This window comes from Marmota flaviventris, chromosome 4 (genome assembly GCF_047511675.1).
Source record: "Marmota flaviventris isolate mMarFla1 chromosome 4, mMarFla1.hap1, whole genome shotgun sequence".
Lineage (NCBI taxonomy): Eukaryota > Metazoa > Chordata > Mammalia > Rodentia > Sciuridae > Marmota > Marmota flaviventris.
Window position 1 is genome coordinate 9189000 of NC_092501.1, and position 19126 is coordinate 9208125.

The window sequence follows — 19126 nt, forward strand, 5'->3', positions numbered from 1 at the left end:
GCCAGTCGGGGCCTCAGGCTTTCTCTTGTCTCCTCACCCAGCCCAGCTAGGAGTGCACACCCTGAATACGGAGCACCTGACCGGAGCCTTGGCTCAGCTCTTTCCACCAAATGATTTCTCCACCATCACCTGACCCCACTGCTTCCTGCTCATCTCAAAAGAACAGGTGCCACTCTCCTTTCTGAGATGAACTCCCCTCCTTGTTCCTGGGGGACTTTGTGTCCTTGAGCACCCCGTCTTCCCATCAGCAGTGACCGTGTCGTCCTGCCCTGTGGAGGACCCTGGACACTGGGTACAGAGGGCAGAGGCCCAGAGAGGATGAGGAGGAGCAGGGGAGCCACATGGGCCCCAACAGAGAGAGAGAAGGGGCCTGTCATCTCCAAGCAAGGCCACGTGCCAACCTTCCTTTGCTAAACTGCTGCACGGTCTCCGCAGCCTTCTGAAGTCAGGAGTTCTCCCTGAATCGTGCTGCAATCAGCAGATATGCCGCTTAACCATCTGCTCATTTGCTTTCCCCAGAAGAAAGAGCTCCTCCTGCTTAACACAGCTTCCCACGTGGAAGTGACACCCCATAATCCAATCACCGTGGGCCCCGAGACCTGAGCCTGCTTAGCATTGCTTTCCCTGGGCATGATGGGTATTTGGGGCTGGTCAGATCTCTGTCCTGGGGGCCGGGTGTCCACTGGGCACACTGTACAGCACCCCTTGCCTCGACCCAGTAGATATCGGCAGCATGTCCCACTCCAGCGGAGACCATCAGCAACGTGTTCAGACATCGCCACACGTCCCCTGGGGGGCAAAGCTGTCCCTGGTTGAGAGCTGCTCTGTTGGTGTGTGGTCCCCAAGCAAGCTGCTCCATGGCATTCGTCACAGGGCTGGGAAGCCCTGCAATGTGAGAGGCCACTGCCACGTGCAGGCCTTGATCTTTCCAAAGCAAGTGTGTGTCCACTGGGTTCCCACTGGACTTTTCGATGTCCATGCACATCTGCATGAAGACCACTCATTTCACACACCGAGGTGCCTCCTACCTGCCAGTCACTGAGAGGTAGGCAAAGCAGGTAAAGGTGAGGAAGGACTAGACCCCAGGCCAGCCCATCCATCCACACCAACATGCCCTCTGTCCTGTAGCAGGTGCAGACCTGGGCACAGCCTGCCCTGGAAACCTATGCCCGGCAACTCCACATTTCTGACTCAGTATGAGGACAAAGTTAGTATCCAGGCTCATCACGTGAAAAAGCTCACTTGGGGTTTCTCAGCTCTGTCACTCAGCTCACGTTGCCATAGCAACTATCACAGACTCGAGGCTTAAACAACAGAAACTCGTTCCTCACGGTTCTGAAGGCTGGAGATCCAAGATCAAGGTGTCAGTGGATTTGGCCTCTCCAGAGGCCCCTCTCCTTAGCTTGAAGAAGGCGCTTCTCACTGTCCTCACTCGGCCCTTCCTCTCTTCTCACAGGGCCACCAGTGCTATAGGATCCAGGCCCATCCTCTGACCCGCTTAACCTCAGTGCCTCCTAAAAGGCCCATCTCCAAATACAGTCACGTTGAGGGTTGGGGCTCCAATATGACTCCGGGCCGGGCCACGTAACCCACAAGGTAAGGGAAAAGTGGGTGTACTTGGAAACGAGAGGGAATTCCCAGGAAGGGGAGAGGGGGCAGTAAGTGGCCCAGGCACTAGTGCTCTGCCTGGCCAACACCCGCCACCTGCAGCTGACACAACCACACCCACCTAACATGGGGGTCCTCAGGATGGGCTGTGCTTCAGGGCCCCAGCAGCCTCCCTGTTCCAGAGACCTGGGCACATGGGACACAGCCAAGAGGAGAGGAGCCAGCCAAGGGGGGCCTGAGTGCTTGAGGAGCCCCTGGTCTCAAAAGCCCTGCTCCCCCTTGCTGCACCCTACAGCCTGACATCTGCGTCCTCCAGAAATCCCCATAACCAATTCTCACTCCCAAGGTGACCGTATCAGGAGGTGAGGTCCTTGGGAGGCGATTACAACTGCCAGAACAGACCAAGGCAAGGCCAACCTGGGGCATGCTGCTGTCCCCTCCAAGCCTCAGCTGTAAACCAGACATTCTTATGGGGACAATGTGGGGGAGCCACCTAAGTACTCATTTCAGGGCACAGCAAGTGCCAGGAAATGACAAGCACAGCCCCCCAAATCCTGCACATGCCTCAGTGACGCTGCTCCCTGTACCCTGCCAAGGCTGGGACGGGCTCTCCCCTCTCTGGTTTCTGGGATGCCGGGCCCAGGAGGCCACCTGTCTCCGGGGTGAGTACCCACATGGATTGCTCCAGTGACAACACACAGGGAACAGGGTCCTCTGTGGAGGGCACAGTGGAAACACAAGCCACTGGGAACTCTGCCGCCAGGCCTGGCATTGGGAACCTTCCTGAGCCAAGATGACAGCAGCAGTCCACAGCTGGAGCCCCGTGGGCCACCACTTTTTGGGGAGAGAGGAAAGCTGAAGGCACTCAGGGTGCAGAGTGGCTCCAGTCACCTCTGAGACCCCAACAGGGCCCTCCCCAGGCTGGGCAATCTCCCAGCAAGAATGAATATACAAGCTTTGTCCCCGGTGGAAGACAATGCTCAACGGAACCCTCCTCGCTGCCCCCACCCCCTGCTACGCGCCCTGCTGTCTGTCTACTTGCTGTCCCCTGACAGTCCTGGGCCCTGCCCTCTGCCTTGGCGCGGCCCAGGCTGCAGCTTGCAGCACGGACTATCTCACAGAGCTGCACCTGCAGCCGTCTGGGCATCAGCGACCACAGTGGCCATGCTCCCAGCACCTCCGCAGAGCCAGCAGCAGGTCAGGGGCTGAGCGCAGCTGCTCACAGCGCCACGTGGACAGCAGCCTGCTTTCCAGCGCAAGGAGCCATCCTGGGAAAGGGGTGTCACGTGCGTGAGGGAGAATTCTCTCACCCGAATGGGAGATGACACACTCAAAAGTCCAAGCCCAGGCCCAACACAGGCAGAGGCTTAAGTGGGAAATGTTATGCATCGTGTGATATTTCACTGTGTCCCCAGTGGCCAGATCTGAGTTCTGATAACACAGCCACTGTACCATAGCCAAGCATTCCATTCACAGGGCCCCCAGGTCAGAGGGAAGGGATCTCAGAGGCCCTGCAGGTGGCCCTCCTCATTTACAGAGAAGGAAGCTGGGCTCCAAGGAGTCCTGCCCCACCCCAGACAGGGGCAAAGGCAAGGGCAAACCACGCTGTGTCCACAGCCAAAGGTCTGGTCTGTTATTTCATGAGGTTCCTCGGGCAACTTTGGTAACATTCCAGGCGCTGAAGAGGAAAGCCAAACAATAGCTCTTCCTCTCCTGCCCATTCTTTCCCATGGTTCCCAGGACAAGCCTCTCTTCCCTTAGGGCCCCCCACAGCCCCCACAGCCCCCCACGGCACTTCTCAGGCACTTCTCACGCCTCTGCAATGCCCCATGCAGGTCTGCAGAATGGATGAGGGGATGCCACTTCTGGGGGGCGGTCCTCACAAGGGCGGCAAATCAAATGGGCCTTTGTGCAGCCCAAGCAGGGGGGTACGTGGGGCAGTGGTGAGTCTAACCTTCCGCTCCTCGCAGGATCCTCCCCTCAGCCTCCCTGCAGTTCTCAGGACGGGTGGAGAGTCTCCATTCTCCCTGCTCCGACTCCAGGGGTGTAATCAAAGGCTCCGAGGACTGTGACTCAGTGGCAATCCACATCCCCAGCCCCTTCCCCCGGGGGCCCTCCCATAAGCCTCATCATGTTCACTCCTATAACCGCCACCTAAGGAAGAGGTGGGTGTGGCGCGTGTGTGTGTTTTTAAGAATGGAAATTGTTCTCGGCTTTGGCACAAGGAAGAACAGCAACAAAAAGAAGTGGAAAACTGTTCCTGAGAGCAAGCAGGGAATCGGACAACAGAAGACGAGCCCATGGTCATGAATGACCTTGCCCTGCACGGGCCTTAATCATGTGCCTGACCCAGGGTTCACAAGGTGTTGGTCATTCAGTCACTTATCATCAAAAACTGGGCAATTTGTAAAAACCGTACGGGAAAATACATTTTTACATGATTACATAAAATAAAGGAAGGGAAGCAAATGACTCTCTGGGAACTGCAAGCAGCCCTCTGGGTCTTCCCCACCTCAGTCAGATAAATACCATCCTCCCGCTCTCGGAGCCCAGCCTCTGTCCTGACTCTGCTGCTGGCCGAGGAGATGCTGAAGACGGGGGACGTGAAAACACCGGGTCCCACCCCAGCCAAGGCGTCTGCTCTCGTGGAAACGGCCTCTCCCATCTTCCTCTGCCCCGGGCAGCCCACCTGTCAGGGCCAAAGCCCTGGCATTATCCTTTTTCAATCACTGGCCTACTTACAGGGCAGATAAAATCAATTCCACCTTTTACTTTCTAAAATCAACATCAAGGTCAAAATATTATTCTATTGTACAGCCCGGCTGACTCCTGACCCAGGCAGGAGCACAAACGGAGGCCCAGCCTCACCCTGACCCTCTGCCCACTGCCAGCTCCGTCCCTCTTGGCTGCCTTGAGCCAGGCTGTGCACACCAGCCTGCAGGTCCCAGCCTCAGCCCAGTTCCTCCGCAGGCTGGAGGGGAAGATGGCTAGGACTGGGGCTGGGGTGGACCTCCGGTGGCTGCGGGAGGCTTATGAGGTCTGGAGGGAGTCAGCTCCCCATGCTTGTTAGGCGGGGAGGGCGGGGACCCGGGGAGGGTCAGAGTGGGTCCTACAGTGTGGGACCCTGAGCCATCCAGGACCCTAGCACAGCACCACCTGGCCTTGACCCGCCCGTGGGGCCACTTCAGGCAGGCTGCGTCTCCTTCCAGGACTCTCTTAAGCTTTCTAAGAAGGGTGTCTCTTTATCCCCACTGGAGAAACCGGGGGAAGCACACAGCACCAGCCACGGGAGCAGTGGGATCACCACATCTAAACAGAATCCAAAGGTGCTGCCACTCACACCAGGGGAGGGAGAGTGTGGAGAAGCAAGAAAAACCAGGTAGCCCCAGGGTGGTGAGGCTGCGGCCAGCATGGGCGGACTCTCTCTCGTCTTACTCCCCAGCCCACGGGGGCTCTGTGCTTGGAACACAAGTGCAAAGTCACATCAGCTGGACAAAGCCTGACACTCTCCCAGGGGCACAGGGTCAAAAAGCAGAAGCCAACATTCTGCTGGGAAGTTCCAGGACCCAGCTGCTCCAGCTGCACACCATCTGAGGCTCTGGGTAACAAGCTCCCAGTGCAAAGCACACCCAGCCCAATCCAGCCGGATCCACTGTAGGCGCTCACCCCAGCCCTGACGACAACCTGCAAAACACAGGACACAGCCCAGAGTCAAGGCCTAGTGCTGCGGGCTGTGACGAGTCTGAGGGTCTTGCTCCCTCTGTGCTGGGGTGGGCATCTGCCTCCAGTGTGCACTGCCAGGAGTCACCGCCCATCTCCCAGGGGCCCTGGCCCTGGCCCTGCGTTACCTGGTTCTTCTGGGGCTGGTGGTGCGCTGACCTCAGGCTCTGGGATGACTTCAGGGGGTGGCGGAGGTGGGGCTGGTGGAGCTTTGACAGGGGTCGTTGACTCCGGGGTCTCAAATGCTTCTTCAGAGTCAGAACTCCTGAAGGAGAGAGGAGAGAGACAGGTCAGACGGGGCCAACAGCAATTCTGCACGTTGCGCTCCAACACAGCACCAGCCACAGGGGCAGCTAGAGGTGGGCCCTCAATTCAACCACCTGGGCACAGAGGTGAGAAAGTGATGACGTGATTATGGCCAAACCCCTTATTCTTTGAACTCAGCTCTACTCAGATCACATACTTGTCACCTCAGGGGAAATTCGCCCACAGCAGACTCTCCAGAGGAACTCTGGTACCCACTCCTTGGCGTCCATTCAGACCCAGGGCAGTATGCGTGTTGGACCAGGGTGGTTCCTGTCACCTAAATTCCCACCCCATGGAGTTAGGCGTCCGTGCCCCTCTTCCTCCTTCCCAGCGCCCCTCATAAACTGTCAGCAGAGATTTATTCACTTGCTAATAATCATGCCCTCTTTGTCCTCCACGGGGCTGTACATGCCATGCTTGTTCACAGAACCCAGAGCCCCACACCCAGGACAGTGAACGGGCCTCTCTGAGTGAGTGAAAGCCAGCGAGCCAGCAAGGACGGGCACCAGGCCAAGCCACAAAGCACTGCCTGACAGCCCGAGGGTGTGGACACGGTTCTTGTGGGCCCTGCAGGACAAGAAAGGTTCTCCACCTGGAGATGTGGACCAAAAGTCCGCCCCGAGAAGCTACTGTCTGTCACATGGGCAGCCAATGGCCAAAGCCTTGCCCTGGGCTAAGACAGCCCAGCAGACCGCCCTGCTCCCTCACCTGCTTCCACATGTGCTCCATCTTAAGCCAGAAGATGAGGCTCCCCAGGTCACTGGCCCACATGCTGCCTGGGCCAGAGGGCAGCAGTACACTGGCTCCAGCTGCCCGTGGACAGGCGCCCAACCACAGCTACGTGGACGGTCAGCGTGAAAGCGTCAGCCGCGGGCCAGTTCCCATCTCAGAATATGATAAATAACCCTGAACACCAATGGGTTCATTTGCAACAAGGCGGTTAACTACCAAGAGGGTGGGCTCTGAGGACTGCACATTGGCATGAATGACCTTGGCAGGCAGTAATGGGGCAGGTGACGGGGAACACGCTGTGACAGACACACTGGGCTGCACCCGTGCCGCTGAGCCAGGTAGGCCAACACTGTGGGGCAGGCACACTGCTGGCCTCTCCCGGGTCAGAGGACCAGTGACCTAGGTACAGGCCACCATCTTCTAAAGACCAACAGCCAGAGAGCACCAGGAACCAAACCAGTCCCTCCACTATCTGCCAGGAGGACAGAAAGGGGCCATTTGGTGAGTTCCCTTGTGAGAGACTCATAGTGCCAGAGGTCACCCCCATCCACCCCCCATGAGGACCTTGACTCCTCTAACCAGCCATGAAGTCCTCCAGGGACCCAAAGAGATGAACAAACCCCAGAGCTGCTTTTGATGGGCTCCACTGGGCCGAAGCCAGCACAGTATTGAATTTCATGAGTAAATACTTATAATTCATGCAAACACAAGAGGGAAACTGACTTTTTAACACACACACATTAATATTAAAGGACTAAGCTTTTGTCCAAGAGGAGAATTTAAGACCCATCCCCACAGAGACGGTGACAGATCTAGGCGCGTGCGATTCTGCAGAGTCTGTTTACAAATATGAGAACACAGGAGGTCACACCACGCAGCAGCAAAGAGGAAGGAGAGCCTGGATCACCTTGGTGGCCGGGTGGACTCTAGGAACTGGCTTCCCCACCCTGCCCCCAGCATCGGGGCAACACTGACAAGACGCACGAAGCCAACTTGCCTGTCTCCAGAGCCTCCTCGAAGGGCCGGTGGCCCGGGAGCCCGACTGCTGCTCACCACCGTCCACATCCACCGGGCCCATTCCACCGGAGACCACATCCGCCAGGAGCCAAAAGCCATCTCCACGGAAGAACAGCCTCTGTCCCCCGAATTCCCAGCCCTAATGTCCTCGCTGGTATCTTTGAGATCTAAATCTCTTTCATTATCACCAAAACAGTTAGCCACACCACCAGACACAGATGCCATGAGCTTCTCCGGCATCCGGAGGCCCCAGTGCCGCTCCACCCAAGCTGAGACGAGAGGAGAGGGACTGAGTGTCCGTCCCCCTAGCTTCTGCATCCCTGGGCACTGGTGACATGTGACTCTGGAGCACAAAGAGCCCTGGTCTTTCTCAACAGCACAGCAACAGGGAGGGCCGGATGCTCTTGGGGTCTAGCTGCAGCTGCCCGATGGCACACCTGCTTCGAGGGACCGCCATTCACAGGGCCTATGTGGGAGGCAGCGCCGGGGGTGGGCAGGGCAGGGGCACACCAGGCCCTTTGTGCCCCCTATCCTGTTTACTATTAACTATTTCTGCATCAAAACACTGAGGACCACCGTGGGCCACAGGAATGGCACTCACTTCCGGAGCCGTCTGCCTTGTTTTCATATTTCCGCGCCCTCTCCTGGGAGGGGAGAGCAAGTTAATTAGAGGAGGCGGATGGCAGCTTTTTTAATTAGCTCTTTTTTCCCTATTCAGTTTCCCAGGAGCTCGAAACATTTCCAAGAGCAAAAATTTCTACAGTCCACCCACAAAGAGTCTGTACATAAAAATAAAGCAGCGTTTTGGAGCCCCAAGGCACAAAGGCAATTCCCATAGGCTGTTTTCTTTTTTTTTTTTTTTCCCCAACCAGAAAAAACTAAAATGTAAGAAATTATTCTGTGATGGCTCCACGCACTTTAAAATTGGGGTGGGGTTGGGGGAGGAAATTAATATGCCACAAGTATGCATCACAGAGAAATGTTGTCATTACAATCTGTTAAAACATCTCTAAATTATAAGTAAATATATTTCCCTAGATGGGCTTATGTTATGTTCACCATATAAGTAAGTATGCAAATACGATATGTGTATTTCTATGGTCTGAACAGTTCTTAATAGCCAAACATAAATACAGTGGCTCTGATTCTCAGCATGAGAAGCATAATTACTTTAATTTGTTGAACATTTTGTTATGCATCAGGCACTGGACTGAACCCATTTGTACACTTACTTATAATCTTCAAACAGACCATTTTACAGATGAGACAATCATGGCTTAGAGAGGCAAATTACTCTGCCTTCGGCCATGTAGTTAGTTAGCAAATGATGGAAGCCAGGGCTCAAATCCAAAACTGTCTTCAAAATCCATGCCCTTTTCACGATTTCTGTGGCTTCCAAATGTTTTTAGCAAGCTCAATTTACAGTATGTTCTTATCCTAAAGTCTCTCGTGGATGAACCGAGAGCTGACACCGGGGCTGGGGGTGCCCACTGCAGCATTATCTCTGCTGATTTCCCTCCTGCTCACACGGTGCTAGGAGAGGTCCTGATCACCAACGAGCTCATCACAAACAGCCCCTGTGTTTGCAGAGCTTGTCCTCTAATCAGGGGACAGTCTTCAACAAGTCAGGCAGGGCCAGAGAGCCACCCACCTGCACAACACCATCCACCAGCACACGGTGGTACGCTACTGTGTGAGGTGGCGCACAGGGAAGAGGGAAACCTGAGCCTGCAGGGCTCCCCAACTGTTAGGCTTTTTTATCCAGCTATTTTCTCAGATTTCAGAGACGTCCACAGAGCTCTCAAGACTAAATCTCAAAGCCACAGCTGGAGGCTGTCCAACACAATTCTGAGTTCAGCCCTCCTCGGTGATGCGCTGTGTCAAAACAGGTTATGAAACTGTCCCCAAAGCCCGAGTGTGGACTCTCTTTTCCCTTTATTTGTGATTTGGTTTAAATATTTTCATGTTTTTACTTATATATGAACTATGATAGTATCAAATAGTATAAGACCAGCCCACATACATGATATAATAATATACATCCACGTGTACATATAGAAATACAGATCTACCTGGGAATGTCAGTGTGTGCGTACATAACGAAAACACGGGCGTCTATTAATAAAAAGGTACTGTAAATATGGTTTCCCAACACATCACTAAGTGGTTCCATTGTGCTCAATTTTTACTGGAGAAAATTCAAGGTTTGGGGATAATAAGTAGCAGAGACCATACAAGTTTCCAAAAGAAAAGTTAAGCGATCTTTTTATCCCACTTGTGTGGTTAAGATATGAGGTGTCTTCCAAAAGCTCAGGCGGAAGACGATGCAAAGTGTTCAGAGGTGAAACGGTCAGGTCATGCGAGCTGTGGCCTAAGTAGTGCTGGTCTGGGTTAACTGGGCAGGCAGGTCGTCGCTGCAGGAAGCAAGTCACCGGGCTGTGCCTTTGGGGTGTACACTTTGTCCTTGGTGAGAAGAGCTCTGCTTCCTGGTCGCCAGGTTCTACGCTGCTTTCCTAGGTACATCCCTCCACCTGGATGCTCTGCCTCACCTCGGGCCCAGAGTTACAGCTGGCCAACTATGGACTGAGCCCCTGAGACCATGAGTCAAAATAAACTTTTTTCCCTCTAAATTGTTCGAGTATTTTGGTCACAATGACAGAAAGCTGATTAAAACACCTTCATCTTTTTTAAACAGGTGAGGAAACTGAGGCCCAGAGACCTGGAGCGACTTGCCCAAGTCTCTGGCCGGTTTGTGGCAGCCTCAGCTGGAAATTCCACAGAACCAGGCCTGACTCCATCAGGGGCTGCCTCCAAATAGGAATCTGTGCTCTGTACCACAACGCCCACCCGGGAAACCCAAAGTCACCCAGTGCTACCTGATGATCAAGATTGGCTGGTAAGGAGTGCTCATGTTCATCTATTTCTAGATCAAGTCCCAACATGAACGTGATCTGGGACGCGATGGAAGTTTTCGGACCACCCACCCAGGGTGAAAGAACATGCTAGACACAGGGCCTTCCCATGACGTAAGCCACACCCTCTGAGCTCCATGCAGAGGTCAGTGCTGCCTGAGGTCAGGCTGCCCCTTTCTTCACCCCGCCCCCCACCTTGCTCTTGAAGATGAAGCCCAGGCAACGGCCACCGATCTGGCCAAAAGCTCTACTTTGGGGAAGATCAGCCAACATCTCTAGGCCAAAAGACCATCTGCTGTCCCTGAAGAGAGGGGCAGCTTCCAGAAACAAAACTGAGCCCTCAGCAGATTAGACAGACTCATTCATCTGCATCTCATGCAGGAGTCTGATGAATTTGTGAGTAAGTGGATATTTTCGAAACTGCTGCATACTAGATTCTATTCAACAAAATACTTCCCTGAATCCCAGCCAATCCCCCCCCCACACACACACACACACAAACGTGCAAGCACACACACTCCTGTCTAAATGACTTGACCTGACTGGTAGATGCTCAGGGGCTGAATGCCAGGGTCTTTTTCTTTAATGCACCATCCTGGTTGGAGAAAGAAATCTGCTCTGATGTATGTCTCTCACGGAGGTGAGGCAAGAACACAATTTCAACAACCAAATGCTGAAACCCCTTGGGACAGGCAGGTAGCTGGGAAGCAGACTTCAGGAGCCGTCTTCCATGAAGACAAAGTCAGCTCTGACAAGCCAGGCTGCCAGTTTTCTAGACTAACACCTACGGTCACCTAGGGAAAATCAAGGCAGACACATTTACCCCAGATTCCCAGCACCCAGTGTCTGCTGGGTTAATAAGATGGCCCTGCTGTCAGAGGCCAAGTGTCTATCACTTGGTGGCTGTGCTGAGAGGTTAGCAGAGCTCGAAGGCCAAGGCCACACCAGTTGCCCCCAGGTTAGAGAGGTGGCAGGCCAAGGGGAAAGAGCCCACACAGATGAAGGGTCTCTCAGACCCAGTTACACCCAGTTGTAAATTAAATGTAACTGAAGTCCTTTCAAGAAGCAGGACTTAACTCTGGATAACTAAGACAAAAGTACAACTTACTATCAGGTTCTGGAGGATTCCGATTAGATAGAGGACTGTGGGTCTCCAGGCATTTTTTGGATCACCCAGCACTCAGCTCATGGTTGAAATTCCTGGGAGGGAGCATCTGACTGACCCTCCTTGGGTTTATGCCCATGTCTTAGCTAGTAGAGGTCAGGGGACCTTCGTAAGGAAGCAATCCAATGGAAAAGGACAGGCAGACTTCCCCAAAAGGCAGTCAGAAGGTGGAGTGAATGGCAAGGAGCCCAAAGAACAAATGTCATGTCACTCACTTGACAAAGACGTGACCTTAGACAAGCTACTTGACCTCCCAGGCCCTTGGATCATTTGCAAGTTCTGACTCTTCCCCTGGACCCCAGGCATTAGAGAATGGGGGTGTGATCTGCTCGCGTGCTGGCTGGGCCTTCCGTTTTATTTGGTCAAAACAACTGAGTTGGGAGATGAAAGAGAATCTGGAGGCCATGTAGAGTGTGGTCGCCGCCTGGCCAGGGTGTCTGTGGACCGCGTGTGTCCTCAGAACATGGCTGCTCTGAATCACAAGAGCTCTGCCTCGCCCTTCCTGAGCCATGGAATCAATCCTGTCTCCAGGGACAGGCCAGCACCTGCAGAACGCTCAGCATGACACTGTACACAAGTGGGTGTGTACACACGTGCCGGCCAGCGAGCGTAATCAAGACTCAAGAAAAATAAAGGGGCACCGGCTGCCCTTGCACGTCCCTACTTCCATGCACTCATGTCCTGGAAACCTCATCTTGGCAGCAGAGCTCCTTACTGAGTCAGTCCGATTGGAAGCTTTACTTTAAACTAACCAGGACCCCAGAAAGCACAGAAACCTCCCTGTTCCACCAACCCATGCACAGAGCTTGCTCTAAAGTCCTCCAAAAAGCTCTTCTGGGCTTCTCTGGAAACATATTTAGCTCTCATAATTTCATACACGGGTCTGAGAGGTTTAGTATCTGGTTTACGAAACAAAATCAAATTAGTTGTTTTTGTGGCACTGGGAATTGAACCCAGGGGCGCTCTACCAGTGAGTACACCTCCAGCCCTTTTTATTTTAAGTCAGGGTCTCGTTAACTTGCTGAGGCTGGCCTGGAACTTTCGATCCTCCTGCCTCAGCTTCCCTAGTTGCTGGGATTACAGGTGTGTGCACCACCAACCTTGGCTCCAAATCAATTAGAAAGGGCACGGTATCGAGGTGGGCACCCATGATGGGTGTGTGACTACTGAGCCAAAAAACATAAGGAGGAGAGCAGCACTGTCCAGCCAACCTCGGGGGCTTCCCCAGCACCTGGCAAGTTAACAGGTCCTCTTTGGGCACCATCCACCTAGAAGGGGTTGGGTTGCAGGAACAGTTAGGAGAGCTCCAAGCTAAATGATGTGTTGAAATAAGCCGGCCAATTAAGAAACGTATGTAAGTATGAGCTTCTTCATAATAAAATGATGACATATAAACATACACAAATGTACATAAATGCTTATGCACTTTCACATTCGTGTCTGCCTCTGTAGGAAGAGAAAGAGTCCCACAGGTAGGCAGCACTTAGGGAAGTTCTGGAATTCAGAACAAGATATTTAAACACAGACACGAGAAACACTCAGGCTGCCGGGGCACAGGGGAGGACTCCGGCCCTATTGGGGCCCGTCACACACTGCTGGGGACTTGGGGACCAGCTCAGATTGTTCAGCAAGTTCTTCCAAATGTCATATGGTTCCCAGACATGACCAAGGGGACCCAGCTGGGATCTGAGCAGCTGGATCATGTTTAGGGCAACAGATTAAAGAAAAGGAGCCAACAGGAGTTTGGCAAAAGCCGAGGGGCTGCAAGAATCTAGGACAGACACAGTCAGCAGGGTCAGCTCCCCCCAGGCCACCCCGTCTCACCCTCAGGGGTTCCCTGGGGCCATCACCCTGCATCGGGGCTCATGGTCTACACTCCCCGAGTGTTCTGGTTTGAAGTGTGGTCTCCTGAGCAGGTACCCCAGTACCAGGCTGAGGCTGCGAACAGCAAGGAAAGGATCTACCCCACATCCGCTCACCTCAGGGCTTCCTCCTCCTCATCAGCCAGTCATCGCAACAGTGAGGGGCAAGACCTCCCAGCACTATGCAGCAGAACCTGCCATCCATCACCAGCGGGCACCTGGGCAGGTGAGCCAGCCCCACTCTCAAACAGTCGAGTCCCCAGGTCCTGAGGATGAGCCGAGACAAGGGCACAAATCTCATCCTAAGCCAGGTGCCTGCCCCTGGGTCACAGAAGCTCCTAGGCATGGACCAGGGAGTCTGTCGGCAGGTCAGTCTCTGGTCCATTTGGATGCGTCCAGTTTTCTAGAGCATTTTCACCCACAAGAAAGGGATCAGGGACACCCCAGGGGGCAGTGAGTCGGGCCAGCAGGTGATTCCTGGTGACTCCTGCCACTCGTCCCTCCTCACCTCTCTCCCCTTTGCTTTGGCCCATTCTTTCATTCAACCAGTGGGAAGGCCCACACCAGGCCACCAGGCCTGCAAAGGCCTGGATTCTCGGCTCCTACAGAGAGTGCCTGGGGAGCCTGGGCAAAGGGCAATGCCATCCTAGGGTCAAGGGGACACGAAAGGGATGGGTGATCTCAGAGCAGACTCTTCTAAAGAGCGGGCCATGGGGGTTCGGCTCTGCAGGCGAAAGGAGCAGCTCTGGTCCAAGGACCTGTCCCAGCTCCTTCTGTCTAATGTGTGTCTGTCTGTCTTTCTCCCCCACCCCCATACATTTTTGTATCTATCTCTGAATTCTCTGCCTCCACCTGCCCCAGCACCACGGCTCTAGGTTTCCCAGGCTTCGACCTCCCCTCCTCTCTTCCCCCTCCAGTCAGGAGGAAGCTGCCCTGCTAATGTGAACACTGCACTGCCCATTAATAATTAAAGGCCATGTGTCTTGACTTTATAATTTGTCATTCGTAACTTTCCCTTTAAGCTGGTACTTCAATGCCTGCAAATCACAATGGATAACAGTAATGGGGCGGGTCCGTGGCTCTCACTGCGCAGGATGCACCTCCCTGTGCCACCTCCACCTGCTGTTTCACTCCATGTGAACGCGGATCGCTCTGAGGATCACTGTGTTCAACAACATACACACCTTGCACCCACATTCCATCAGGTGGTGGAAATTCCAGAGGCCCAGGAAGCCTGGGGAGCTCCTGGGGAGATCCAAGCAGCATCCTACCTTTGTCCCCACTGGTCACACTCCCTGCTGGACCAGGGAGAGGTCTTCAGAGACTCTGGAGCTTTGCCCAACTCAGTAAAAACACACTTGGTTTTAATTTTGGGTTTTTGTTTGGTGGTTGTTGTTGTTGTTGGGGGGGGTGGGCATTACTAGGAATTGAACCCAGGGGTGGCTCTACCACTGAGCCACATCCCCAACCCTTTTTATTTCTCATTTTGAGACAGGGTCTCACTAAGTTGCGGAGGCTGGCCTTGAACTTGTGATCCCTCAGCCTGGTGAGTCACCGGATCACAGGTGTGCACCACTGTGCCCATTTTGGTTTAGTTTTTGTTACATTTCACTTATCTGAAAACTGGTCATTCTCAAGGTCCTGCCAGTAGATGTTCAACAAATTCGTCCCACAGAGATTCCCCACTAGCCAGACAATTCTCCAGAATGCCTCTTTCCTGCTCTGCTAAATACATGATCCTGTGTGTCACAGAGTCTCCATCACAATTTTGTGCATTGAAATAAAAGAAGCACATGGACTAGACATGGTGTGGCCAACGTGACATGGTGTGGCCAACGTGACATGGTGTGGCCAATGTGCTGTGGTAAGAGCCTGTGAAACTGGGAAAGTTTTAAAAGCTTCTTTGTTACCACATGCCACAGTCTGCAAACTGTGCCTGGGTACAATAAGGAGAGAAAGACTTAAATCCTTTGTCCCTCCCTTCCAGACCTCCTTAAAGACTGCAGCCCGGGCACACTCAGGGCCTGGGAAGCCACTCCCTCTGCTCTCACCCATGACGCAGCAATGCCAGCTCAGTCTTTGACCCACTATTACAAATCCAAACCAATGAAAGTCTAAATTCAGGCCCCTACTTTGCCTGGAACACATGAATTACAGGATTCTGAAGACTTGAGCAGACAGCAGAACAATCTCCATCAAAAAGAAAACTGAGCATCAACAGCTCTGGTTCCAGCTTCATGCTCTGCCACCTGTGAGGTGAGCACCTCTGGACAGGTGCCTAACAGCCTGGGCCTCAGTTTCCTGCACCACGGGCAGCTGGAGAGAGGGGAGGACAGTGCCATGCACGGGTGCTCTGGGAGCTGGGTCTGCATCTGTAGGGCAGATGCCAAGCACCTGTACAGAGCCCAGCACTTAGAAGGCATTTACTCACCAGTCTTCAAAGGGTTAGAACTCTATGACTGCCCGGCTCAGTGGTGCACACCTAAAACCCCAGTGACCTGGGAGACCCTGAGCCACTTAGCAAGATCCTGTCTCAAAATAAAAAAGTAAAATAAAAGGGGGTTGGGGTATAGCTCAGTGGTTAGGCGCCCCTGGGTCTAATCCCCGATGCCAAAAACAAAACAAAACAAAATGAACCACAACAAAAAAAACTCTACAACTAAAATCACCGAGTCCTTCACGTAACACATCAGAGAAACCTAAAAACAATCATGTTCCCATTTTCTTTAAAGTCCTGTGGCTGAGAGACAGCTGCACCAGTGATTCATGAGTTTACAGAGCAATGAAAAAGGAACGTGACTTTTCTTGCTCTTCCCACACATCAACACACACGCACACACACACACACACACACACACACACACAGCTAAAATGGCTGTGGGTGAGGAATTGTAAAATTAAGCAATAAATCTCACTCGAATGTTTACTGAATTAATCCAATCACTCAGAGAGAACCCGTAATCAGCCAGGAGAGCTGAAGCTGTTGGCTGCGGGCTCCAGGAAGCACTGGGGGTCTCCCTCTGGCGTTCCCAAGAAGGGGGGCCCCCAGGGGGTTGAGACATGGAGAGCGCGGGAGCCAGTCACCACACAGCTGGGGAGAAGGTTCCAGAGGGCGGCTGGCAAGTGCAGAAGGGGCTGGGGTGTGGCTCAGGGGGACAGCTCCTCCCAGCACACACAAGGGCCTGGGTTCAGTCCTGTGCACCTCAAAAAATACCCAAGGAGAAAAGGCTTCAGCCACCTGGGAAAATGAAGTAGACAGGGAGGAGAAGGTCTGCCAGGAGGCCTGAGAGAGGGCAGCAGTGACAATGACCCTAGCTCTGTTGGGCATATGCGGAGCTGGGAAGCCATGCAGGGCTTGGCCCTGGGGAAGGACTTGCCCTGGGTCATGTTTCCAGAAGGTCCTTCTGACCGCTGAGACCCACAGCACGGACAGGAATGGCAGGATTTGAGACAGCCCTGGGAGGTTACAGGGACAGGTGTCAAGGAGAACGGCAATTTCAACCTGTGCTCCTTCAAAAAGTCTTGGCTAAAAAGTGCATTTGTTTTTACTTGCACTATAATGAATACAGGGAAGAAACGGTTTTTCTTAACTCCAAGAGATTCTGAATCTCTTGTATACTGGCTGATTTCATAGCGGCAGAAACATCATAGCCATAATCGTGGTTTAAATATGACAGGGCTGATAAGTAACCCTGGATTTCAATTATACGCTTAACAAAGCTCCAATGGACAGATATAACTTCCCACATCAAACAAGCATTGCTATCTCAAGGTTAAGGGTTCTGTGGCAATGACCCAACTGAGTTAAAAATAGACTCGGAGCTGACCTTCTTGCCAACAAGTTACTCTACCGTTATCGGATAAGCAAAGACACACGGATGCATCTGAGGACGGTCACCTGGCCATTTCTCTTCATCATGCCTCCAGCCTCCGGTGCACACAAAGCTCCTTGCTTTACGTTTACAACAGATGTCAAGGGCCAGCCCTGGGCTTCGTGTCCCAAGCCGCCTGCACAAAGGCTGAAAGCTGCCACTATCTCAAAGAGCCGGCTGTTTAAAAGTCGTCTCCTGGCTTTCCAGGAATTCTAGGGTAAGTTGAGCTACATAATTAGGGGCTGGCTGGGCTACGTAACCAGGGGTTTCGGTTGAACCACATAATTGGGGGTTTGTCTTTTCTTCTTAGTTCATCACAGAACTGTTGACTGATCATCACAATCAAAAGGAAAGAATCGGGGATTCCGGGTGACAGGTGCACGGCACCTGCGCCAGCATGAATGGGGACGCTGTCATTTCCACATCAGGTCCCCTTCCAAAGCCAGCACAGGGGCCAGCTGATAAGAACCAAGAGGACCACTGAGGGGATGGCAGCTCCAGGCCAGAGTCCTTAATGACAATGCCACTGAGTCACCACTCCACGGGCACCTGGAGGCTTAATAGAAACCGTGCAAAAAAGACACCAGTGATGGGGAAGAGCATTTCCAGATAAAGACAAATAATCAGAAACTTAAGTACCATCTTGAAACTGAGGTCCCACAAATCCTCCATGTCCTCTTCAGACACCAACTTCCACCCAAGGACTTGAAGCAAGGAGGAAGAGAGGAGAGGGGAGGAAAGGGAGGGAGGAAGGTGCGTGGCTCCAAGGAGACAAACTCCGGGCTCCTCACTGTGACGGATGCTCCATGAGGGTCCCCGACTGTCCCTCCTCTGCCAACTCCATGTGCTGGAATCCTAACCTCCAAGCTGATGCTAGGGGTGGTTAGGTCACCAGGGACTCAGGTCCTTAGGAAAGAGGCCCCGGAGAGAACCCCTCACTCCTACTGCCATGTGAGGACATGCCCACCTCTATGACCCAGAAAGGGAGCCCTCACTAGACACCAAGCCTGGCTTGGATATTAGTTGTCCTGGCCTCCATGACTGTGAGAAATACATTTCTGTTGTCCATAAGCCACTGGACTCATGGTATTTCATTACAGCAGCCAGAACAGACGTCCAGAGTGAGCTTGTGCATCCCACTGACGTGTCCCCAGGACGTCCACCTGAGACCGCTGCAGACTTGCTCCTCACATCTGGGCCCTGGCAAGTGCAGGGCCTTATCTCCTCCCCAGCTCCATTCTCCTGCTGCTCTGAAGATCTCTCACCCCCAGGCCACCTATGGACTGAGACCTCCAAAACCGTGAGCCCCCAAATAAACTTTCCTCCTCTTACTGTTCTTCTCAGGTCCTTTAGTCACAGGAGCAAATGAGCCACTGACATAGTCATAACTCTTTAAAGGCGACAACCACCGTGCTGCTCCTCCAGCCACATGACCCAAGCACAGCTGCCTCCTCCTGCCCCTTCCTAGAGGAGGATGTGCTCTATCTGAAGTCCTTACACACCACCTGCCCCTTCCTGTGTACCTAATCTCACACAGATGGGGCTTTCTGAGGTCACCCCAGCGTCTCTGCACCTCCAATCTGATGGCTGGTCACAGAGCGCACAGCTCGCAGGGGAGATCTACTTTTGTCCACACATACCAAGGGACGTTACCTAACGTGATGTTCCATGTTCTCCAGGGCGGGGATGAGCTGGTCCCCAAGTAGGGACCAGCAGGGGCGGAACAGCAGGCCCAGCCTCTCTATCCCACGACTCCCCGGTGAGGCAGCCTCTCACCCTGAATCCCTGTCCACATAGGGGTGACAGCTGAAGTTCTTCCGAACCAGAAGAACCCTCAGGAATGACCATTTCCAGACAATCCTGAGAGACAGGAACCAGGAGCTGCATTGCCCCACCTCCAACCTGACAAATACACAACTCCAGATAGAAGAG

The 19126-nt window shown here is 53.3% G+C and overlaps 1 protein-coding gene across 3 annotated transcripts in view; it reads right to left on the reverse strand.

The window, feature by feature from the left end:
- Tacc2 (transforming acidic coiled-coil containing protein 2) overlaps nucleotides 1-19126 on the reverse strand; it is a 172808-nt gene that overhangs the window by 36840 nt on the left and 116842 nt on the right. For all 3 annotated transcript variants that reach the window (XM_071610844.1, XM_071610843.1, XM_071610842.1), the window contains one exon: nucleotides 5457-5593. In XM_071610844.1, the coding sequence (XP_071466945.1) occupies nucleotides 5457-5593 (137 nt within the window). The remainder of the gene's footprint in view (nucleotides 1-5456; nucleotides 5594-19126) is intronic.